Raw genomic sequence first — 24,618 nt, forward strand, 5'->3', positions numbered from 1 at the left:
GAAAAGAAAGGAAAGAGTAAACTGCGTTAGAAGTCTCTTGTGAAGATACTCTGAGGTGCCTAGGCACCACAAGCCAGCAGAAGCAGCCAAGAATTATTCAGTCCAAAGCTGGCAATTGCCAGCTTCGTGAGTCAATGAGGCTGCTTGTTCCCTCCTTCCCTTCATCCTCAGTTCACACTGTGAGAGACCCTGAAACAGGAGGGGAAGCTTTCTGGGGCAGGGTGTCAGATTCTCATGCTGTCCCACTGAGAATACTGGTAGGTACCTGCCAAATTTATTTCACTGCCTCGGCTTGTTTGCAAAGCTTGGCTGTAAAAGATGTTGCTTGAAAAGATTTTGCCTTTTAAACCATAGTGACCAAGGCAACGGAGAAATAAATACAAGGAAGGTACCAAAAAGTGCTTCTTAAAATGTCAAATGGCTAAACAAAAAGCTTATCTCAAAAATCTTATCCTAAGGAAGGCGGGAAGAAGCTGGCTTCTTTCAATATTTTGGGGAACAGGGAGAAGGGTGTTCATGTCTTCTAATCCCCAATAGACAAATACGCACCCCACCCTTTCAATCTGCCCAGTCATCCTCTCTTGGGCAACAAAATCTCCCTGGGCTCTGTTGTATTAAATGCCACTTCTCCAGCCTGCCTAGGGCACCCCTACAGAGTAGTGAGTGCTCTACTAACTCCTGTACAGCTTGCACTACAGTATTTTCAACATGACTAACATGCAAGTAGAATTTATGACACTCAGTTTGCAAGTAGTACTTCTCCGCTTAAAGAACAATATACACAGGAAGGAAAGAGATACGCATTCTGGTAGGAGACGGCAACATACCACAAGTGCAGTGCACAGCTCTGGAGGGACAGAGGAGAAGACGGGAAGAAAAGCAAGAAAAGGCAGCAGCAGCAGCAGAACCACCACCTCTCAGGGTTAGTTAGGATCGAAAGGGAAGCAAGCAAGAGCAGCAACAGGGAAAAGAGACAAACAGGCAATGGCCACAGTCTGGCAACAGGATCAGTAAGAGGGGGAAAGCCTTTGGCCGATCCTAGAGGTGTTTGCCTATTTCTGGATTGTTGTGTGTTCACCCATGTGCTAAAAAAAATAAAAACATAATCTGCCTGAAATCAGATGTGCCCATTCCTTGGATTGTAAATTCCTTCAGGCAAGGAACCAGTGGTCTTTCTTTATGCTATAGCAAGGCCATATGCCATGTCCATCTTTCCTTTTTTCTTGTTCTTAATTTGGGCATAATGAAAGAGGTAAGTAAAGCTCTTTGCGAACTAAACCATCCACCATCAGTACATGCAGATCGTTTCCCTCTATTTGTTGCTTTTTTCCAAAGCAGAACAAATTATTATTTTATTTAAAGGAGCAAGGGTGGAGCATTAAAGAGGATGTGATTGCTTTTTGTTAGAAGAAAGCTAGATTCCATGCCAGTTTTACTGAGCTTTACTGGTCAGAAGAGAGGAATCCAGAACTGTATATAAACCTTCAAAATATTCACCACAGAGGCAAGGAAGCTGCATGTTTTAAAACTTAGATCCATTCTTTGCAGATACAGGTGGCACCATAGTAATGTTTGCATGGTTCACAATATCTATTTATAGGAGACTAAAACAAGTTTCTGACCAAACTGCGGGAGGCAGTGGAAGACAGGAGTGCCTGGCGTGCTCTGGTCCATGGGGTCACGAAAAGGCGGACACGACTAAACAACAACAAAACAAGTTTGGAAAATATAAAATATAGAGATTATAATTTATGATGGTGCTTAGGAAAAGTTCCAAATAATGTTTCAGTTGTTTAATTTTTAAACGAATAACCATTTTCTTTCTTTCTAGCCTTTCTGCGGTAACCTAAAGGGGGGTGGGGAATGCTATGTCTACATCTCAGTGTATCATCCATACCTCTGTCTCTCTCCCTAGTATTTGTGTGTCTGAGTTCAGGATCAAACTGACTACTCCATGGAAGTACACCAGTATTAAAGATATTAATTAGTGCACTAACAAGTAGGTAGTGCTCCCTGCCCCCCAGAAATGAACTAAGCATAGCTTTTTCTGTCACTTTCTTTCATATGTCTCATTTCTGCCTATCAGGGTATTGCTAAAGGGACAGCAAAAATGAACACACACACACAGGGTAACCTAACATGTAACGGTCAGTGGTCCTCCTAGTTGCTAGGCAGGAGGTAACTACACTAATGAAAATATTCATTCCTCCTGTATTGTTCACCAACTTCCACAAGGGGGAGACTTCATTGCTATTTTCAAAATTGTGTCACCACCAACACCCAAGCCTTGCCTTTGTTTTGAAGTGTGGGAGAATGCAAGTGCGAACCGAAATGAGATGCTAATATTTGTGTGTGTGTGTGTGTGTGTGTGTACGCATTCTGCACAGAGAATGTGCAGGAGAAAGCAAGAAGCTGAAGGGAAGACTAAGAATGTTAGACAGAAGGGCTCAAGGCAGGAGGACAGGCCAAAGCGAGGCGACTTTGTGGATTTGCAAACAGGTAAGGGGCTACCTGGCAAGCCATTGCCTGCTGGGGAGGGCCGGCTGAGAACTGAGGTACTTTGGACTCCACCGGCGGCAGGTTGTGGTTCTGGCTCAGCTCTCGGCTGGCAGGCGGCTGCAGGGCTGCGCCTACGCTGCTGCTGACTATCACCGAGGCTGGGACACTGCTTGTGGTGCTGAGGGCGGTGGTGGCTATGCTGTAGATGGGCAGAGGCATAGGCAGGTGGGGAGGTACTGTGGATTCGTTCATACTGCTCTCCTGCTGCATTTTCAGGGCTGGCGAATAAAATTGCTGCTGCTGCTGCTGCTGCTGCTGCTGCTGCTGGCTCCGATCCTTCTGAAATTTCCAAGAGATTTAGCATGGACCACATTTATGATAACTACCTGCTTCTACCACCCACTTTTTGTCAATGCTGATGACTGTGTATGCACATGCTCTGAGTCCCGCTCCCCCCAAGCAGACACGGCCTTAGAATTGCATCCTAAATTCTGGTTTCAGAGCCCCCACTTCCCCTCTGAGCAACTCGTAATGTGAAAGACACAAAAATAAAGACTATGCAGAAGGTCATGCCTGACGCCGAGTTTCAAAGAATTAGCTTTTAGGGAAAAGAAGGAAGGAAGCAAGCTCCTTTGTGATATATGAGGCTCACAGTCAATGGAAGACATATAACCTATACTTCACATTCAAACAGGGGTCTGGGCCCACTTGCATAATACTATTTTTAATCACAGAATTATCTTCACTACTACTTTGTGGGTGGCGTTGTGGTCTAAACTACAGAGCCTAGGATTTGCCGATCAGAAGGTTGGCAGTTCGAATCCCCGCGACGGGGTGAGCTCCCGTTGCTTGGTCCCTGCTCCTGCCAACCTAGCAGTTCAAAAGCACGTCAAAGTGCAAGTAGATAAATAGGTACCACTCCGGCAGGAAGGTAAACGGCATTTCCATGCGCTGCTCTGGTTTGCCAGAAGCAGCTTAGTCATGCTGGCCACATGACCCGCAAACTGTACGCTGGCTCCCTCAGCCAATAAAGTGAGATGAGCGCCGCAACCCCAGAGTCATTCGCAACTGGACCTAACAGTCAGGAGTCCCTTTACGTTTACCTTTAGTTCACAACTGTGCCACATCAATAGCAAAACACACAAACTGTTCTCCTGCCTTCCTGTGAGCAGCCAAACTGTGGAAATTTGATTCAGGTGAAAACAAACAAACAAACACCCATATTACAGATAGGTAGCCGTGTTGGTCTGCCATAGTCAAAATAAAAAAATTCCTTCCAGTAGCACCTTAAAGACCAACTAAGTTAGTTCTTGGTATGAGCTTTCGTGTGCATGCACACGAAAGCTCATACCAAGAACTAACTTAGTTGGTCTTTAAGGTGCTACTGGAAGGAATTTTTTTATTTAAACACCCATATTGTTATTCTTTGGGGTGGAATGGGGCTAGATGTCCACAGTGATTACTCCATCTCAGTTCTACAGCTGGGAAATTTGAATTTTATCATAACAATTTATCATATGTGAATATTAGGAAACTGACATAAACCTACTTAAGCTGCATCACCTATTGGGACAAACTCTGTTTTGCAGAGGTTGCTGAATTGGGGGATCGGGGGGGGCTGCAAGGAGAGAAGTATTGGAAGAGAGCAAGGGCTGAGGACTACAGAGCAGAGCAGGACATTGAAAACTCTGCCCTTTAATGACTGGAAGATCATCCCAATCTTCTACTATCTCCGGCTCACCCCTAGCTTTTAGCAGACATCTTCTTGACTGCTTAGCTATCATGAGGCCAAGAAGCCTGCCTGGTTTTGGTTTTTTAAACCTTTGATGATTTCGTGGAGTCATGGCCACACAACTTCCTTGACCTTATCAGGTAGTATTTCCTTAATAAGCTGGAACATGCACGGACAGAGAGAACAAACTAACCAAACTAGCCGTAATTCTAGGAAACCTTTCACTTGCCTGCTGCAGGAACATCTGCACAGAATCCTGGGAGATGATGGTTCCAGCAGCTGCCTGGCCCAAGATAATCTTTTCAGGACTAGATGCCACCAAGCTGGGACTGGGCTGCGAAGTCACGGGTAGCTGTGCTGGCTGCTGAGGCGGCGGAGTTTGCTGCTGTACATTCAGCTGAAGCTGGGAAGGAGCCGAGGACTGGGAAGTGGACTGGACGGTTAATATGTTGGCTTGGTCGCTGCTTGGCAGCAGGTTGGTGCTGGAGGTCGGCTGTGGCTGAATGAGACCTGGGCTCTGGCTGCTGGCACTAGGGGGTGCTTGGATGGTCACAGTTTGGTTGAGGTTCTCGGTGGCATTCAACATAGCCACTTGGTTAGGCAGGGTGACTCCTTGGATAACAGTCTGGCCTGTCTGATTAATGGCACCGCTGGCCAGGGAGGCTGTGATGGTGGGCTGACTCTGAGTTGTCAGGCTACCGGCTAGAGAGACAGGCATCTGGAAGAGAGTCGGCTGGCCAACCTGTCCAGGTTGCAACTGGATAGGAGCAGAGAGAATGTGGGCAGTGCCGTGTGCATTCTGCGACGTCAGTACCTGCCCCAGGTTCAGTTGGCTTGCCAGGTTTTGATTGGTGAGGATTTGGGCAGGCAGCGCTTGATTCGTTATTAGCTGCCCGCCAGGCCCTTGGCTGGTGATGATGTGAGTTTGCCCACTAGGATGAGAGGTGGTTAAGATCTGGCCACCCATATTAGCCTGCAAGGCTGACAGCTGTTGGGGAATCTGGACTGCCGAAGTGCCGGTGAGCTGTCCCGGGAGAAGGAACTGGTTTTGACCCTGTAGCATGGCCTGGGGGACATGCTGCGCTGGGATAACAATACTGCTGCCTTGATTCAGCAAGTGGACACTCATGGGTTTGCTGAGGGCCTGCTGCTGTGGTGGGGGCTGCTTGAACATGTTGGCAGGCAGACCCGGGGGGAATCCAGAGAGCACCACGTTTTGCCCAGCCTTGCCTGCCATAAATGTTAGGTTCTGCTGGGCCTTCTGTTGTTGGAGGGCAGCCTCGTTCTGGATGGTAAGGGTCGCATTGTTGGGGCAAAATGTTTTAGGGGTGATCTGGTACAACTTCTGCTGGAGGACTCCTGGGGGTTTGGGTTGAATTGGTGTGGGTGTCCGGTGAATGATCACGTTTTGGGCCTGTACCAGCGGGCTGCTCAAGTTGGATGTGACTGTCAGAGGCTGGGAGCCCTGTGTAGCAGATACACTCCCAAACATGGAGCTCCCATTCAGTGTTGTTGTGGCTACTGCTGGGAGGTTCTTCTGGATGACAAGGCCTGCATTCTGGGGAGACACCCCAGCCGAAGTAAGGGTGACCTGTTGTTGCTGTTCTGCTGCTGTCTGAGTGATGTAACTTCCAACTGGCATGGTGGCCACTTGGGAAGACTGAACTTGCTTAGCGATGATCTGCTGAGCAGATTGGTTAATCGCCATCACTTGCTGGCCAACCACTTGAATCTGCCCAATGCCCAGCGCTCCACTGGGACTCCCATTTGGCAACCCTTGAAGGTTGGAAATGGGCTGTATGGTGACGTTTCCCAAGCCAACTTGCTGGAGAAAAGGTTGCACGCTGATGGCTTTGTTGACAACATCGGCTCCAACTGACTGCTGCACCAATGCTTGATGAGTCAAGACTGCAGGTTGCTGCAGTCCAATAAGGTCAGCTCCACCAGAGAAAATCTGTGGTGTGACATCAGAGGCAGTGTGGACAACTGGCTGAAGCGTAGGGAGCTGAAAAGACCCCAGATCCAGTTCTGCCTCCGCCTCCAGAGTCTGCTCAGTGATGTTTGCCTCCTGCAGGCTCTGCTGGAGAATGTCACAGGGCTGGTCTGAGTTCTGTAGGTTGGCCCCGCCCCCTGAAGGTGACCCCAGGATGTCATCTTCCAGGAAGTCTAAGTCAACACTTGTTGTGGGCTGGCTCTGTTCAGTGCTCAGATGATTGCCAGAGGTTTCTTGTACGTGCAGCTAAAAAAAGAGTAAAGATTAAGCACACAGAGAAAAAAAGTAAGCTTTCAGTGATAGAAATAAAACAGAATTTTTATATTTTTCTTTGCTCAACAGTTTATGCCTTTTTTCTAGGTGCTATGGAACAGCACCCTTTTCTTGGTTTTAATTTTTTGGGGCCAAATTAGACATGGTTTAACTCCTTCCTCCATGCTACTTCTCAAATTTAAACTGCCCTCCCAATTGCTGTTAGCCACAGAAGTGAAAAAGCGCACACATGCAAGTACCTGTCCCTCCACAAAGCTAGACCACTTTGATGAAGGCGATTTAAGATGGAAAATAGTGCAGGAGTAGAATTTTTTTAACCCTCCTCAGTGACACTAATCCAAATTAGCCTTTCTTGCCAAAGGGCTTTTAAGCAAAAAGGTGTGGGGGGTGGAGTTAGGAGATGCAACCATAGATTTCCCTAGGTCAGCCCTTAATATACATTCTTATAGTGCACACATAACCTATTGACTGCTGCTTATGCTGGACAAAGGGTGGTAAGCATTTTCTGTCTTATATCAGACCTTGCAACAAAACATCTGGTATAAGACAAAAGCACTTCAGTACCCAGGTTCCCAAGGCACACAAATGGAAGTTCTTGACCTCATTCTGAAAGAAATCTTTCCCCAGCTTTTGCAACCCTCCAACCTTTACTAAGCTGATCACCGTGATCAGGCCCTCCCCACAGAGCAGAACAAAGCATCAGGACAGAAGAGGACAGCAAGAGAACAGCAAATGTGAGACCCAGAGACAACCAACATTCTGAGCAAATGGTTCAAAATAAACATGGGCTGATCACACAAATCCTAGCACTGCGCTGCTACCATTCATTGTGCCCAGTGCCAATAACTGTGTGGGTGAAATCAAATCACTCTTGAAGCTACATATGGAATATCACACAGGAGACTGATTAGGGCTATGAAGAGTCTCTAGGACAATTTTCCTTACACTGATCCCCCTTTCCTTGACACCTCAGCCTCTGCATTTTCCGTAGAACTGGCTAAAGTAAAATATACTTTTCAATTATTTTGTCTGTTTCATTATAACACACATACAAATGCCAGGCTCGGAATCAAGTGTAGAACATGCAGATTTTTTTTTCTGATGACATGAGAGAAATGAGGTTTCCACTCCTATCAGTTTTGCTCTTACTCTGCCTCCTTGTGCCAACACCTATATACACTTCTGTTTAACAATAAAGGGAATGCAACCAGGATGTCACATTGCTTATTGCCTTTCTGTGGCATTTTAACAATTTTATCAGGTGTCCAAGACATTAACAGAGCCTGTTCGCCTTCCTATGTTCAGTTTGCCTCTTTTTGCTATTGTGTGTGCTCACCATGGTGGAAATGTAACATTACAACTTGTATAGCTTCATCATGCATTGAGCATTATGAAAATGATAAATGTGTAAAAGAAAGGACATGATGTTTCTAAAAGTGATATAAACTGTGCTGTAAAAATGAGGTGAAAAATACATACCCCAGCACCCTCAAAGAAGGCACTGGCTGCATCTCCTGTGTTGTCCAAGAGATCATCACTGTCAATCTGTAATTTAAAAGATTTAAATTACTGTATGTGAATGTAAATTTAAGCTTGACAGTGTTCAAGGAGTCAGACTGACACGAAATGGAAAAACAAAGGGGCACCACTTCATTCACAGACCAAGGCACTGGGTAACTTCCTTTCAGTGGCTTGGTTTCTTCCTAGGAACTGTAAACAAGTTCTCAGTTGTGCTGGTGGGATGGTTTTGCTTTGAATTAGAAATTAAGTAAATTGTCATAGGTAACTACTAAGTCTTTTTCTAACTGCATTTGTTCTTCATTCCTCAAAGGTCTCAGAGAAAACAACTGGCAGAACTGTGCCCTCTGCATTTCATTTCTAGGATTGGCACCACCTCTGTTCTCTGTGTCACTTCTTTCATTGTAGACATACAAGCCAAAGGTAACTTAAGCTGGAGGCTTTTTGATTTGTTAATTAGTCATGCATCAACATAAGCATTTAAAGAAACGTACAGAAGAGCAAGTCCTCACCTTTTCAGATCCATGTAAAAAATCGTTCAATGCCTGAGGATCACTGGGGGCGAGAAAGGACATAGGAAATTTACTTACAAGTAAACATGTAAAGGACTATGCTGTTATTCATGTACCAAAACAGACAAATGAGCCTATACCTATCCTTATCAATATGTTGGTGGGGGATTCCAATGGTTTCTTGGTTTTGGTTCCACTTCTTCTGTCCTCAAACGCATTTGTATTCCCTTTCTAGTCAGGATCTTAATTACCAAGCCATGTCTAAAATCTATTTACATGGTGCTTATAGAACAGAATGTAATGGTTATCATATGTCAGTGATAAGTATTATTGGCACAAGGCTATCTGAAACTTGCAAGACCCAGTGGAAGGCCCACTGAAATTCTTACTTTTTAAGTAATTCTTCTTCTTACGTTACTGAACTGGTAGCCATTTTTTCCCCCCTGGTCTCAAGCCATAGCTGTCAACTTTTTCCTTTTTTTAAGGGACATTCCCTTATTCCAAATAGGATTCCTCACAAGAAAAGGGAAAAGTTGACAGCTATGTCTCAAGCCGATCTTAAATAAATTTTTCTCTTGGCTCCCCCATGAATCTTGGGTTTTCTTATTATGTTATTTATAAACTTACGTTGGTCTGTGGCTGTAAGAAACCTATCTACTGTCCAATACTGGGTTGAGGAACAGAACCCTCCATGCACAGGTCTGCCCACCTTCCAATATGACAACAGGTGAGAACTTTAAAGGAACAAAGGCAGGACCATGCTCAATAATTGTACTTTGAACCTTTCCTTTCTAGCGTCAGCTTGAATTCAAGCCACAGCTACTAAGATTTCTGCCTGCTTTCAGTAAGGAGTGGCTCCCATTGCATAAGTTGGTGCAGCTGAGGGGGAAATGGCCTCATCAGCCTCATTTGGCTCATGGGGTGGAAGATCCCCATCCGTGGACTAAAGCATCATTTATTTTGTCAATTGTTCTGTAACAGCAACTTTCTCTTTCTGGGGAAGCCTCGTGTAGCTCTGACTGTCAGATTTAATGAGAAAGCTTCTGGTTCTAGCTGCGCATCCTCTATAAAGATCAAGAACAGGCCAAGCGGCATGTGTTCCACCAAAGTCAGGCAGCAACAGTTGTCAAGGCAGCAGTCACGTAGAGGGGCTCCAAGTTTTTGAACCAAGTGTGGTTGAAAGGTGCAGCGCTTGCTAAGCTAGAGAACAAAAATATCTGTAATGGAATGTTCCGTTTCTGAAACCCTTTTGCCACAAGAAAAAACACGCTTTTCATGGGCAAAGGGAAAATACTTACCAAATTACATCTAGCAAGCACCGGCCATCTTCATCATCCATGTCAACTGAAAGGAAAGGTTAGAGAATGTGTTATGATCATGTAACGGCATGTGACATGCTAGTGAAGTGCTCCTTTTGACACCAAACCCCCCAGTTGTGCAACTCTGCCAACACTTCATTCCCAGTCCATATGATGCTGGCTCCAAGATTTTGGAAGCACTTGGCCTTAACCTTGAACTGCAAACTGAGAATTTTCTAATCCTGCTTCTGACATTTTTTTTTTAGTTTTCTCCGAGAAGTAAAAATGGCTGTGTTGGTAGAGTGCTGACCCTTTGCTGATCTTAGAGCCCTGCAAATACCGGAACTCACAACTCTCTGGAGCTGAAACTACATCCAAGCATTAACTGTATCCCTATATTTTGTTAAGTGCATTAGCACCCAACGTCTCTATGGAAAGTCTAGTCCCAAGCCTATTGCTGGTCTTTGCCACAGAACCAATGCAATGTTTTTTGAATACCAATGTTAGCATGTTGGGATATTAGTATACCAAGCAAAGAAAACAATCCACCGCACTCCATTAACACCCCCGACACATATTAAGAGGTCAAAGATATATCCTTTTTTCAATTTGAGTTATGGAATAAAATAGGAAGAATTAAGTCTATCAGGTAATTCTGCTGGTCAATCTTTGATCTCCCAGCTGAACTTCTCTCCAGGCACTCTTGTTTTGGCACAACTGACATGCATGGTTTTGAGCAGAGCTTTTTTAAAAAAACCACCCTTGTTTCTCACAACCCTCCTTTGTAAATGTTGACAACAGCAGATACTCTACAAATGCTCAAATATTTGTGAACAGTGTTTGAAACTCCCATTGTTCTAGGGGCATTTTGCGACAGGGAATTTCATTAGAGCAAGCAGTTTCTGAGCTCTGGGTGCAGTACTGCGCCTAAGATTTCAGATTAAAACTGCAGAATGGAAGGAAAGGAAGACCTTTTTCTGCCTCCCCACTTTCATCTAATCTCTGAAGACTGGAGAAGAGACCCTCTTAAGAATATTAGGGGGTGAGCAGGGGAAGGACTAGACCATATGAAAAATGAACATATTTTAGCTGCGGTTCCTTCATTTTCAGCTTTGTATTCTTGTTCTAAAAAAGCACACCTGGACATTCCGTTGCTATGCCCATAACCTAGGTTTAAGATGCCTTTTAGCTCCTAGCTTTCATATCTCAGTTTCTAACACTGTTTGTGGAGTGTTTAAAATGAATATTTGATGAGGGATAACTTTTTATTTCAATATTTGACAGTGGTTTTCTAGTATTTAGTATCTGGTGACATTTGATAGGTAACTTGCAATGATACTAAGTGTTTAACAGTTAACGTTTGGCCGCTGAAGATAATTTGTATTTATTTACTACCAACCAAAGAGAGGCCCAATTTTGCTTTAAAATGTGAATTCAACTGTCACACTGAAAATCTGACTAGAAAATTTAGAAAATCTGTACAATTTTGAATAATCTGCAGGTTAACAGCTTTGGTTGTCAAGAGGCTGAGGGCTCAAGAGACATTTTGTGCAAAATTCATTTGGATATTTCCTGGATTTGCAGAAGGAAACTGAAGAAGTGCAACTATATCCCAGAAGAGGCTTGGTGATCTTTTCTTCAAATGATTCCTTTGGATTCTTTCCTGGGGGTGGGGGGTGGGGGTATTTCTGCTGCAGGTATCAAGAATTTGAGAAGCCTGAATCATTTGCTGTTGCCAGCTTTGCCCATCCAAGTTAAACAGGACTGGGGACAGGGAAAAAGAAACCCCTTGCTTATAAGCTCAACGCTCTTCATGTAAGCAGAAAGACAACTTCTGCATTTAAAAAGAGTAAAAGAAGTGTGTGTGTGTGTGTGTGTGTGTGTGAGAGAGAGAGAGAGAGAGAGAGAGAGAGAGTGTGTGTGGGGGGGGTGTCACAGATCGAGTGGGTTTTCCTGTTTAGTGAGCATCCTTTCTGTCAATTCCAGAAAGGACCTCCCGGGTTTCCTTGAGAATTCCCAACCACTCAGAGCTCTGCAGAGAATCAATACAACTATGCAACAGGCCCATTCAAGTCTGATCACTGGATCCAATATCCTTCTAGCACTGAGTGAGCTGACTAGCAGAGTACAAGAGCGGCTGATATCCAAGCATACAGCATAGCAAACATGCTCTCCAGCATGCATGGTGACCACATGGTAGTTCCCCAATGGAGACGGCTGTAAACACATAACAGAATTGCTGGGACGTCTCTGAATTTGAACAACACTGGCTGGATGCAGGCCAGGAAAGCAACAGAAAACAAATCCCTGCGTTTCAGCAGAGCTGAAAGACAGATTTTTCGTTCGGTGAAAGTGCAAGAGGGGAAAAAACCTAGAGCATTCAGTTAAACACACTTCTATTGAATGTGCTTAATTACTCCCCATAAATTACTGTCTGACCATATACAGGAGGGACTGCTCAACTCTCTCAGTGATTCTTCAGGTTCCGAGACCTCAGGTTTCCTAGCAGCAAACTGTTGTGAGTGCAACAACTTGCTGGTTTGAGCTACTCAAGACTGTACAACCAAAGCCAGGATTTACCATATAGGCTGTTTGGCAAGTGACAAACAAAGGCAGGTAGCAGTGGGATGCTCCCATGGGAATGGACCCAAATTCAAAAAGTAAAGCAAATCTCCTTTGAGAAGCCTTTCCCACTGTCTGCATTTGGACACAGAGATATAAACAGATGACCATCAATGCTATGTGCATGTTCTAAATGAAACATTCACATTTTATTGACAGCTCTGTGCCTTGGAGTGTTTAAGTCAAAATCTTACCAGCAGGACCTGTTTAGTAATCTAATCAAGAGTTGGTTCACACTTCATTTGGCAGCGATGTCTACTGTTAACTGTCTACACACAGTTAACAGTGTGCAGGCAAGACATTCTGGGCTTGCAGGACATGTGCCATGGGGCATCATGGGCAGTTGAGGTTTTCTGGGATGTTGGAATGAGGTCAGAAATATTTTTCAGCTCAAGGGCCACATTCCCCTCTGGGCAACCTTCTGGGAGCCACATCCAAATGGTGGGTGTGGCTAGAGGCAAAAGTGGGTGCAGTAATTAGTGTAATTTTTACCACAGACTAGTTTCTACACACACACACACCTCTCTATCCAGAAAACCAGAAGTCATTATCAGAGCCTTAAGGACACATTCCAGCCAGGCAAAAACACTGACGGGGTGCATAGCTGGGGAGGGGTGTGGCCCTTGGGCAGGCTCATGCAGGGAGGGGGGCAGATGGGTACACTTGCTATGGGCCTTGGAGGGCTAAGTTAGCCAAGGAGGCCTGCCTCATAGCATAGATTTTTGCTTTATTTTATAAGCACACAAACAGCAAATATGTTCCACTCCTATTGTACTTCCTGTAAACTATACACAACCCTTTGTTACAAAGATCATTTTGACAAAGATTTTGAAAATCCCAGGTATTATTATTGAGAAATACGACATGGAGCTAGCTATATCTTCCCTCCCTACAATCTCTAGTGAATGAGTAACATTATCAGAAGGCCACAGGTATTTCACAGTTGGAAGGTGGAGAGAAAAATTCCTCTAAATTCTGTAGCTTGGATTTTCAGAGCTTTGCAAGGTCAAAGAATCCAGGCCATCCCTGGAGGAATATTAATTTTCTTGTTTCTGAAAAAGACTTATTTGAAAAAAAAAATCCTATAAAAATGGCAGCTTGATAGGTTGCATTTATTCATGAGCTTCTCAAAGACATGTAGAGAGATGTCCACTTAGTAAATCAACAGATCACAGCTCCTTCTCCTGGATGCTGCAGAAAGAAACTTTGAAAACAGTTTCACTCGGGAGTCCACATATTTGCTTGCCATGGAGAAAGTGTCTCTCCACAACGTGGTGAGCATGAAAAGCCCTGCCCTTCTAAGCTAGGAGTTAGTGAGGAGAGCACAGGATTGTCATTGCAGCAAGAGTACCTGTCAAGTGCAGCCTAACAGGGACAAACTCCCACTTTCCCTCTGAGCTCAGAGAGAATCCTTCACGAACTGTGCTGAACAGCAAAGCCCAGTGCAACATCAGAGTAAAAATCCAATGCCTCCTCAAGCTGGGAAAATGACAGGGTTAGGGTGACCACGCATTCTGACTGGCTATTCAAGTAGCCCAAATTTGTGGATTCTCTGTTTCACTAACTGGAAGACTGCAAAAAGCTCTTTCAAATCCTAAAGAACTTGGACAGCATTAGCATATCACATACACCACACGCCTTCTTGCAACAGACAAGAACTTTTACAAGCTTTTCCCCAGTGGTAAAATACAGAAGTTATAAAAAACAGAATAAAAGTGCACCACCAGAGTTGTTTTGCGTAAAAATCCATGCAGCAGACAGCCCCACTGCATACTGGTCCCTACAATGCAGAGGAAAGCTTTCCAGTTATCCTTCCAGGTCCACATATTGTCCTCTCTTTACCCCTCTTCTCCAAGTAACATATTGCAATAGCGCCTTTGCTCCTGCTGCCACAACTAATTTGCCTCAGGCTTCCTACACTGCCAGCCTGTTGAGTTCCATCTCTGTCCTGCATAGCCTTTTGGAAGGTGCTCTCTCTCACCTCCGAAATGCCACTGCTTCTGGCCACTACAACTCACAGCGGGCAAGCGGGCAAAATAAAACAAGGTGACTGGAGGAGCTGCTATGTAAAAGGGAGAGATGTTTTGCTGAGGAATCCATGACCACATGGTCCACTGAAGCCAAGCTCCCTTATCCCATCTTGTGGGGAATCCCACCTAAGCAGAGATTTCATGTTAATGGAGCAGTGAAACTAAGTCTGTGCTATTGTTGGCTAGAGCTGCACCATTCCGATAACATAAAAGAATTGCAAGGCTCAAAAGTCATTAATCTAGTATTATCATCTTCCTCTTGTGAAATGTTCTCACAGAACATCATGAACACTTTCCAGGTTAACTGTCAGGCCTCAGCTCAAACTCCCACAAACCACTTTAATAGAAATCTGAACCAAGGAACAAATCGAAAGGTCACATAATCTGAAAAGGATGGTAGCAAACTATATTCATAAAAGAGAAAACACATTATGCAAACTGGGGTGGCTAGCTTGTGGTTCCACCAGATTGTTGGGCTCCAGCTCCCATCAGCCCAAGCCAGAATGGCCAATAAATCAGGGATTATGGGAGTTGGTCCAACAACATCTGGGAGAAGGGCATAGATTAGTCACTACTGCTAGAAATAGAACAAGCTCTATGACCAGCTTATAGAACAGAAGAAATCTCAATGGATAGCCTTGGGCAAATCACTCTCTCTTTTAGTTCAGCCAACCTCAGGGGGAAGTTGCAAAGATAAAAAGTAATAAAATTCCATATATGCTGCCCTGAGCTCCTTGGAGAAAGGATGAGATACAAATGAAACAAACAATACTGTTCACATGGGGGAGTGGTAAGGGAATAGATCGCTAGGAAATGTTATTTTGAAGTTTAAATGCAATGAAGGTGGAAGCATTTCAGCCCCTACCTTAAAGCAACAGTAGCAACATAGAAAGAGCTCTGCTGGATCAGATCAGACCAAAAACCTACATATCTAGTCCAGCACCCCATTTCCCACAGTGAACAGCCCAATGTCTCCAAGACGTGAAAGCAATAGTCCTTTCCTGTTGTTGCTTCCCAGAAACTGATACAGTGGTACCTCGCAAGACGAATGCCTCGCAAGACGAAAGAGTTTTTCGTTTTTTGAGTTGCTTCACAAGACAAATTTCCCTATGGGCTTGCTTCGCAAGACGAAAACGTCTTGCAAGTTTGTTTCCTTTTTCTTAAAACCGTTAGTACCCACGACGGTGGAATGCGTGTGACAGACCTCAATGCATTCCTATGGGAAACCGTGCTTCGCAAGACGAAAAATTTGCAAGACGAAAAAACTCGCAGAACCAATTAATTTCCTCTTGCGAGGCACCACTGTATTCAGAGGCAGGGCACACGTACCGTATTTTTCACCCTATAGGGCGCACCAGCCCATAGGACGCACTTATTTTGGGGGGGGGGTGAATAAAGGGGAAAAAAATTATCCCCCCCCCAGCCCCGAGAATGGGTCCGAGAGCGATGGCGAAGCTGCGCGCAACCTCGCCATTGCTCCCGGAGCTTGCCGGGCTGGGGGTATAGCTTCCTGAAGCCTGGAGAGTGAGAAGGGTCGGTGCGCACCGACCCCTCTCGCTCACCAGGCTTCAGCGAAAGCCTGCATTCGCCCCATAGGACGCACACACATTTCCCCTTCATTTTTGGAGGGGAAAAAGTGTGTCCTATAGGGCGAAAAATACGGCAATTTTTGAGAGAGCATGTCACAGAGAGAGATCCATGATTATTTGTCTCTCATACTAAAAGTTTTAGTTTAAATGCACAAGCACACACTGTTTAGAAGGTGTCTTGCTCTGCTCCAACACTGCCTGGAAAACAGAGCCATAGGAAAATATGTTTATATAAATATCCTCAGGCATGACCTGCAATTTAACTGCAGCGTTTCTCCTCATGGTATGGGGTGTCTTCTTAGCTGGTCCCCCAGCCCCAGTAAAGTGCACCCATATAATCATAGAATTCGAAGGGACCCCAAGGGCCATCTAGTCCAATGCCCTGCAATGGAGGAATGGCAGCTAAAGCATCCATGACAGGTGGCCATCTAGCCTCTGCTTAAAGACCTCTAAGAATGAGAGTCCACAACCTCCCAAGGGAGACCATTCCACTGTCAAACTGCTTTTGCTGTCAGAAAGTTTTTCTGTATGCTTAGTCTGAATTCCCTTTCTTGCACCCTCTTGCTGCTTGTGCGCTGATGCTGTTCAGAAGCAGCATGGTACTCAATAGATGTGGTATCAGGGCTGCCCCAGGATGTTTTGCTGCTTGAGGCAAAAACCCCTGCCTCCCCCGCTTCCTCCATGCCCTCGCCCCAGCACCATAGGAGAGGAAAAGGGAGGCCAGAGAAGAGCAGGCATCAGGGGTTGGGCAGGTAAGCATGGGTGCAACCAGCGATAAGGCAGCAGGCGGTGGCGGTAGGTGGAGGCTGAGCAGCACATGCATGACATGACGGCTGGGCACTCACAGTAGTACCCAAACACCCAAGGCCCCTCAAAGATGGTGCTAGTGCTGGATAGTATATAGGCACTGTGACATGTAAGGTAAAGGTATAGGAACCCCTGACCATTAGGTCCAGTCGTGACCGACTCTAGGGTTGTGGCGCTTATCTCGCTTTATTGGCTGAGGGAGCCGGTGTACAGCTTCCAGGTTATGTGGCCAGCATGACTAAGCCGCTTCTGGCGAACCAGAGCAGCGCATGGAAACGCCGTTTACTTTCCCGCTGGAGCAGTACCTATTTATCCACTTGTACTTGGTGTGCTTTCGAACTGCTAGGTTGGCAGGAGCAGGGACCGAGCAACGGGAGCTCACCCCGTCGCAGGGATTCAAACCGCCGACCTTCTGATCGGCAAGTCCTAGGCTCTGTGGTTTAACCCACAGCGCCACCCGCGTCCCACTGTGACATGTAGCCAGTGATAAAACCTCTCCATGAATTTACCAAAGTATTATTTTAGCACAAGGCAAACTGCAACAGTTTCAGCTGGAGCCAGGGAAATACCTAAAGGGAAGAATATTACTCCACTGTGCTTGAGAACCCTTAACACTGATTTCATCCAAGAAAGCAAAGGCCTACATTGCTCTGCATTCAGGTAATGAAGTAAGTAGATACCATGCAGGGCATGAAGTAAAGCATGCAGGGACAGAGACCTTGGTGGGAGCATAAAGTTCCTCAAACATTTTTCTTTTGGCTGTTCATGAAACAGAACAAAATGGTAAGGGATTTTAAATTAGTGCTGTACATGGCAACATGACACAAGGAGAAAGAATGGACATTGTTTAACCAAAAGAAAAAGATTAAAAGGAATCTTTCAAAAAGCTTTCAAATATTTAAAAGGACGTCAAAAAGAAGAAAGAAAAGACTTTCATATCATATTCATTGAAGAAGGCACCACAATGGGTTTTTAAACCTGCAGAGGTAGATTGGGACACTTTAGACTACCTCCAAGACTTCAAAATCTCCTTTCCACGTAACATGAAGTTGTTTTATACTGAGATCACTCATCCCATCTAGGCCAGTGATGTCTGTCTACTCTGAGTGGAAGAAGCTCAGCTCTCTAAGATCTCAAGCAAAGGCATTTCTTCAGTCCTGCTACCAAAGATCCTTTCTCACTACAGGTAGCAAAGACTGAACCTGAGGTCTTATGCATATAGAGCATGTACTCCACAAGTGAGCAAGTACCCCTCTCCACAAATATGACTGGCCACCTTGAGTCACATGTGCCACAGAAACTTGAGATATGTGGCATCATCTAGGTAGGACCTGTGGCCTCCAAATACTGTATCTTACCAATGGTCATGCTGGCTGAGGCTGATGGGCATAGTACTCCAACAACACCCAGAGGGCTACAGCTCTTCATTCCTGATGTAACCACTCCTACTCACCCTGTGGACACCACAGGGCAGCTTGATTCTTGACGCAGCAGACTGAGAGCAATGCTTCTCTAACCTTTTCAGCTTGAACCCCACTTTAAAACTTATTTTGCCTTCTTGGTCCCTGGAACTCAGCCAAGTGTCCAAAGATCATTACACACATTTATGTTCAAGCAGCTCCGCTGCAGTGTGCAATTACATATGGACAGAGGGACTAATACAACACCGGCATGAGAAAGGGATGTCAGAGAATATATCTGTGACTCCTCCTAAAACTACATACAGGAAAATGAGACAAAGCAGCAAGCCTTCCTAAATCAGGTTGGGCCAAAGGGGCAAGTTGAGGGAGGGCTATCATCACACAAATCTAATGTGAATCAGAGACTACATTGCAAGAGAATATTCAAGTTACTCATATCTAGGCTGGTGAGGAGAAGCAAGTTCCACCTACTTGGATTTTTTGCATCTCCTTCCACGAGGGCCCACCTCCAGAAGCGGAGCAAGGTGGGGGAGGTCCGCCCTGGGTGTCATCCTTGAGGGGGGTGACATCACCATGGGGGGGCACCCCCAGGACGCTTCCCACTGCCAGTGCACCCCCCTGTGACGTGTACCGAAGCCAACGCGCACCGCGGGACGTGCGCCGCAGCTAGCACCAATTCTGCCCGTCCCTATGGGTGCTTCACGCTGCAGCCCATCCCTAACACCTATGGGCACCGTGCGACGCTTCCTCCGCCACTGCCCACCTCACTGCTTGACTCACAAGCAAAACTCTATGTATCCCAGTGGGGCTGCATCTAAGTTATAGTGTATGGCACCATCTTGGATTTTGTGACACACTTGCCAGAAAAGGCTGCCCCCCACTCCACTAGAGGTTTTCAATTTGTCAGGAATCATCCAGCGGAGGTTGGATGGCTTTAGTTGAGATTCCTTCATTGCAGGAGGTTGGACAAGATGATATTTGGGGTCCCTTCCAACTCTATGATTTAGACATAGGACATCCTGTTTCAGAGTTCAGGAATGGCCCGGATTGTATCTGAGGTATAATTCAAAGAAGCACAGGAAGGCCTCCAAGAATCCCCAGAGGAACTGCCTTTCCCTTAATACGAAATAACACTTTTGAGATGCCTGGATTAAAAAAAAAAAGAAAAGGTGAGTAGAGTTGGCATAATAATCATACGGCATTTTGAAATAAATGAGTTGAGGAAGATAAAGAGGAAGATCGAGGCCGTATACCCATTACTGGAAACGCAAGACATCCCCGCCCCCGCTAATTCTCTGTTTGCCAAGGCAGAGCTCTGGCTTTTCTTATACTTGTTAAAGCTCCCTTGTGAGACAGCCCTTTGCAAGGCAGTGGTTGGCCCTCCACCACTGCCTCCCCCCACCCCAACAGATTTCTCATGGATTCACTCCAAGCCAATCAAAACTTTGGCAGTCAAGCCCATCTTGGTTCACACAGACCTATATCTTACAGAGCTAGCAATTCCAAACAGCAGTCAAATCAGCTGCCACATCCTCTTTCTTCTTCACAAAGCCATTCCACTACATAATGGTCACTTATATGTCTCATGTTCACAGGAACAAAGGCAAGCTGTGTGAGGCACTTCGGCAGAAGATACTGCTGGTTGCACAGCTAGCTCCATCGCCAGTGTCTACATACAGAGAAGCAGATACAGCCATCAAAAGAAGTGGGCAACGGGAGCAGAAACTTCGCTCTCTTTTTAAATATATGTTTACTAATTTTTATGACTACCACTGCAAAAAGTCAATAGAATGTACAAATCAATAAAAGGAAAATAAAAAGGATAACTGTGGCGGAGTGAAGCACAGAAGTTGTTAACATCATCTTCATATTCAATATTAAAAAATAAATACAGAGCGATGGGTCAGAATTTACATCAAAATGAAGTGAATCAAAAGCCATAAAAAAGAATCATCAATTGGTTAGGACAGTCTGAAACAGGGGTCAGCAAACTTTTTCAGCAGGGAGCTGGTCCACTGTCCCTCAGACCTTGTGGGGGGCCGGACTATATATTTTTTTGGGGGGGGGGATGAATATATTCCTATGCCCCACAAATAACCCAGAGATGTATTTTAAATAAAAGCACACATTCTACTCATGTAAAAACACGCTGATTCCTGGACTGTCCGCGGGCCGGATTTAGAAGGTGATTGGGCCAGATGCGGCCCCCGGGCCTTAGTTTGCCTACCCATGGTCTGAAACATGTCTAGGCTAGGCCAGGAAAACCCATCAGTGGGGAGGCAAGTGCCCCCTCCATAGTGATGCATGAATCATTGGAGGTTTGTATACTACACTATTGTATGTTAAATAATGGAAACCATATTTATGTCAAAACGCTCTTGTTTAGCCAAACCTTGGACAACTCTGCAGTGGCAGGTCAGTTGTTCAAAAAATGGGAGTTTCTGTGTCATGCTCACCTACAAAAGCAAGGCTAGCTGTCTGTAAGAGATAATTCATTGGGACCTGGATGACATATTTGTATTACAGAGATACCTATCCATGTATATAGAGCCATATGTTAATGCTTCTTAGCTATGAGTTCTGAAAGACCTGTTCCCTGCCCTGCAGGCCTTTTCCCGCCTGGCCCGGGAGGGCAGGGTCCTGACTGACTCCAGCTACAAAGCTGAGGCTGCTGAAGAGGCCGGAGGCCAGCTTGGCTGTGAGTCCTGGGAGACATGCTCCCTGCCTTGCAGGCCTTTTTCCTACCTGGCCTGGGAGGGTGGGACCCAGACTGATGGCAACTACAAAAGCTGAGTCTACTGAACAGAATCTTTGGCTGGGGTATTGTAGGGGAGGGTGCTGATTGGGGGGGGGGTTGCTGTTTTTGCTTGGTAAAATGAAATGGCTATTAGAGAGCCTTGCCTGTGGTACTAGAACTGTGATGGCCCATTCATGCAGGCAAGCACCATGGTGCTGCAGTTATCAAATGATGAACATGCACGTATGAATTAGTTGCTTATCACCTAAACCCAGTGACTGTCAAAGCAAACAGCATGATGGTGCTTGTGGACTGGCCTCTGAGACGATATAATGGACTTTCTTGAAAAATCTTTTAATCAGTTAGTGCCAATGTTCATTATGGAGCTGCTGACTGAACTGTAGCTATAATCCAGGACACTGTTTCATGGGAACTGGCAGATTGCTCTTCTCTTGCTCTGTTTGAAAGAATCGTCATGTTATGCATGAAACTAGCTCATAAAAAAGACCTCTTCACGACAAGACTCAAGGAGCAGATCTGCAGCTCAGAGCTAGTTTTGTGCACTGTAATTTTAAAAGTATGTTTGTGCTCATTTTCCTGTCAAAATACATGCAGAGTCAACTGCTGCCTTAAAATGTAATATGAAAAGCAATCACAACAGGGAACTGTTTTAGAAAGACTACAGCAGCTTGGGACTGACATCTGGGAGGTTCTGCAGAAGAGAGTCCCTCACTTATGTGAGGTGTTCCTAACAAGGCTAGATGACAGCACACTCAATATTCCATGCTGAACTATCCTTCACTGCTTTATATTGAAACTCTTCTGCAATATTGTGTGCCAACACTTCTTCAATGCTGCCCCGTGTACTTTAGCAAGAGCTTCTACATTCCTGAAACAAGCCAAGTGTACCTGCGGCTATATCAGAGCCAGATTACATTAGGCCAAAATGTTTAAGCCTTCAATAACTCAAGAGTGGGGAAAGCATTAATAATTACTACCAGAGAAAGGAAGTTGGCTCTTGCTGGCTTAGCTGCTCTCTGCCAAATAGTTCCTTTCAAACCCAGTTCCCACAGAAAGCTCTGGGAGCAGAGTCTGTGGTTTAATTGGCAGCACATCCCCTGCCTTATTTGAGTAAGTTAGGTTATTTTCAGGTGAGACATGGCACAGTCTACCTTTTCCACCCAGAATTATGTTTCTTTGTCCACTGTTGCTTACTTTCTCCCATCCTTACAAAAGTGTACTGATTTTGCTTATTACAAACTAACTTTACTGCAATTTTTGCATCATTTGCAATACCCTCCTTTCTATACTCCCGAGTTACTGGGGTGGGGGTGGGGGGAAGCTTTGATCACTGGAAATTGAAGAGGCAATGTGCTCATATTTCTTGCACTGCATAAGATAGAATTGGAATTCTTTAAAAAGGTACAATTTTCCCGACGAACCGGAAAGTGAATTTCATAATAGGGCCCTAGTAATAGCAGATGCCTCCTTACGTTACTGTGATATAGTCCACTTCACATTAATTCCTCAGGGAAATTGGGGGGGGGCAGAGGTGGAGACAGAAACATTGTTTTCTTACTGAGAAAATACCGTTCACACCAGTGACTATGGCACTGCAGGCCAGGAAATTATTCATATAATGTTCAAGGCTGGAAAGATGTTTCAATGTCCAGGAACAGATTTCTAGACACAAAAGTGACTTCATATGAGGACACTATCCAAATTCTACTCTCACTTAAAATTATTTGCAAACGTAAGATCAAGACATTTTGGCACCTGAGGCAAACCACAAAATGATGCCCGCCCCCCGCCAACCAGGGATGGGGCAACTGAAGATCCACATCAGGAACAGGTGGGGAACAAAGATCTACATTGGGGACAAGGGTGAAAGGAGAGCAGCAGTGCCTCCTACTCTCTGAGAGGCCACTATAGAGGTGGCATTTGCTGCAGCTGCTAGGGAGGCAATGCATTCCTTGGAGGCCAGATCCGCTGCCCCTGTGGATCCTGCTGCCTGAGGCGCTTGCCTCATAAGTGGGCTGGCCCTGCACGAGATTGTATGAAACACATAGAAATAATGGCTGCTATTGCTATATTAGGGACGCGGGTGGCGCTGTGGGTTAAACCACAGAGCCTAGGACTTGCTGGTGAGCCCCCGTTGCTCGGTCCCTGCTCCTGCCAACCTATCAGTTCAAAAGCTATGGAATGACCTCTCCCTACAAGTATCGTTTTCTTCCTTTGGCGATCACTTGTAGCCAAGTAAGGTTGTCTTCAATGAACACGGACTTAATGGTGTGTCCATAGGTGACTGTGGAGGCCAATTCTGGATTCACACGTTCTTCCACAGTGGGGACATAGGATTCCAGGTGGGAGTTGATCATGGTGAGGGGTTTGCTAAGCGTGCCTTCCTCTTAGCATGTTTCTTCCCTTTCGTCCTGAGTTCGAGCGTCTTCAAAGTCCACGACACCTTTGGTAAAGGCTGTTCTCCAATTGGAGCGCTCGCAGGCCAGTGTTTTCCAGTTGTCGGTGCTTGTACTCCATTTTTTAAGATTTGCTTTGAAACAGTCTTTAAACCTCTTTTGTTGACCACCAGCATTACACTTTCCATTTTTAAGTTCAGAATAGAGTAGTTGCTTTGGCAGACGATAATCAGGCATCCGAACAACATGACCAGTCCAACGAAGTTGATGTTGAAGAATCATTGCTTCAACACTGTCCCCTAGAAGGTCGAAAACCATTTTGGGATTCAGGAAGGGTAGCCTTGTATATAGTTAGGAGACGGTTTCCTACAAGTATACCAAGTGCTGACACTTTGGACATTTCCTATCTACAGTGGTACCTTGGATTAAGAACTTAATTCATTCCGGAGGTCGGTTCTTAACCTGAAACTGTTCTTAACCTGAAGCACCACTTTAGCTAATGGGGCCTCCCGCTGCTGCTGCCGCCGCACGTTTTCTGTTCTCATCCTGAAGCAAAATTCTTAACCCAAGGTACTATTTCTGGGTTAGCAGAGTCTGTAACCTGAAGCGTCTGTAACCCGAGGAACCAGTGTATATGCCCAGGCAGCTATGGAATACTGGTCCTTTCAAAATTATAAAAAATAAAAAATCTACTCCCCCGCAATGTGGACATATTACTGTTACTTTGAATTCTGTAACCTGCCTTAAGATGTTTGGACGATGGGTGGGTTAAAAATGCTCTGAAATAAATACTTCAAATTTGTAAAGCTCATGGCTGTGAAGTTTCTGCCCACGGCTCAAAAATCAGAGATAGTCTACAGCAGTGTTCTCATACTCTCTCTATGCCTACCCACAAGTCCACAAATCCAGTTTACTCAGTGGTAGCCACCTTCTGGCAATTGCCTCTGCCATGGATGTCCTTCAAACTGCAGAGTATTTAGAGAGATTTTTCACTGTGTCAGGTGGAAGGTGTTCCTCTTCCCCAAGGGTTCTGATCCAGGGAACTCCGTTGAGGGGCTGAAATCAAGCTCATACTTCATATTGGCACTCTGGAGATGCAGAAGAAGCTTCCAGTAAAAAGGAAGAGAATAACTTCTTTTTGTTTTTCCTCGACAGCCCTCTCCCCATGCT

General features: G+C 45.2%; 1 protein-coding gene and 1 long non-coding RNA gene across 10 annotated transcripts in view; one reads left to right on the forward strand and one right to left on the reverse strand.

Moving 5' to 3' along the window:
• BICRA (BRD4 interacting chromatin remodeling complex associated protein) overlaps positions 1-24,618 on the reverse strand; it is a 96,236-nt gene that overhangs the window by 22,183 nt on the left and 49,435 nt on the right. For 5 of the 9 annotated variants that reach the window (XR_014221715.1, XM_082230931.1, XM_082230936.1 and 2 more), the window contains exons 2-6: positions 9,826-9,871; positions 8,528-8,570; positions 7,977-8,042; positions 4,461-6,470; positions 2,512-2,838 (exon numbers count right to left, since the gene is read on the reverse strand). Coding sequence is in view for 8 of the 9 variants with exons in the window: in XM_082230931.1 (XP_082087057.1) it covers positions 2,512-2,838; positions 4,461-6,470; positions 7,977-8,042; positions 8,528-8,570; positions 9,826-9,866 (2,487 nt within the window). In the remaining variant the exon portion in view is untranslated. Of the gene's footprint in view, positions 1-2,511; positions 2,839-4,460; positions 6,471-7,976; positions 8,043-8,527; positions 8,571-9,825; positions 9,872-24,618 lie in introns of those variants that run through there. The other 4 variants (XM_082230934.1, XM_082230938.1, XM_082230935.1 and 1 more) reach the window with 2 other exon arrangements.
• LOC309537033 lies at positions 2-10,600 on the forward strand. Its single transcript, XR_014221775.1, has 3 exons — positions 2-2,499; positions 8,329-8,438; positions 10,092-10,600. It is a non-coding gene; the product is annotated as an uncharacterized lncRNA (long non-coding RNA).

The sequence above is a fragment of the Podarcis vaucheri genome (genome assembly GCF_965113315.1).
Source record: "Podarcis vaucheri genome assembly, chromosome: 7".
Classification (NCBI taxonomy): Eukaryota; Metazoa; Chordata; class Lepidosauria; order Squamata; family Lacertidae; genus Podarcis; species Podarcis vaucheri.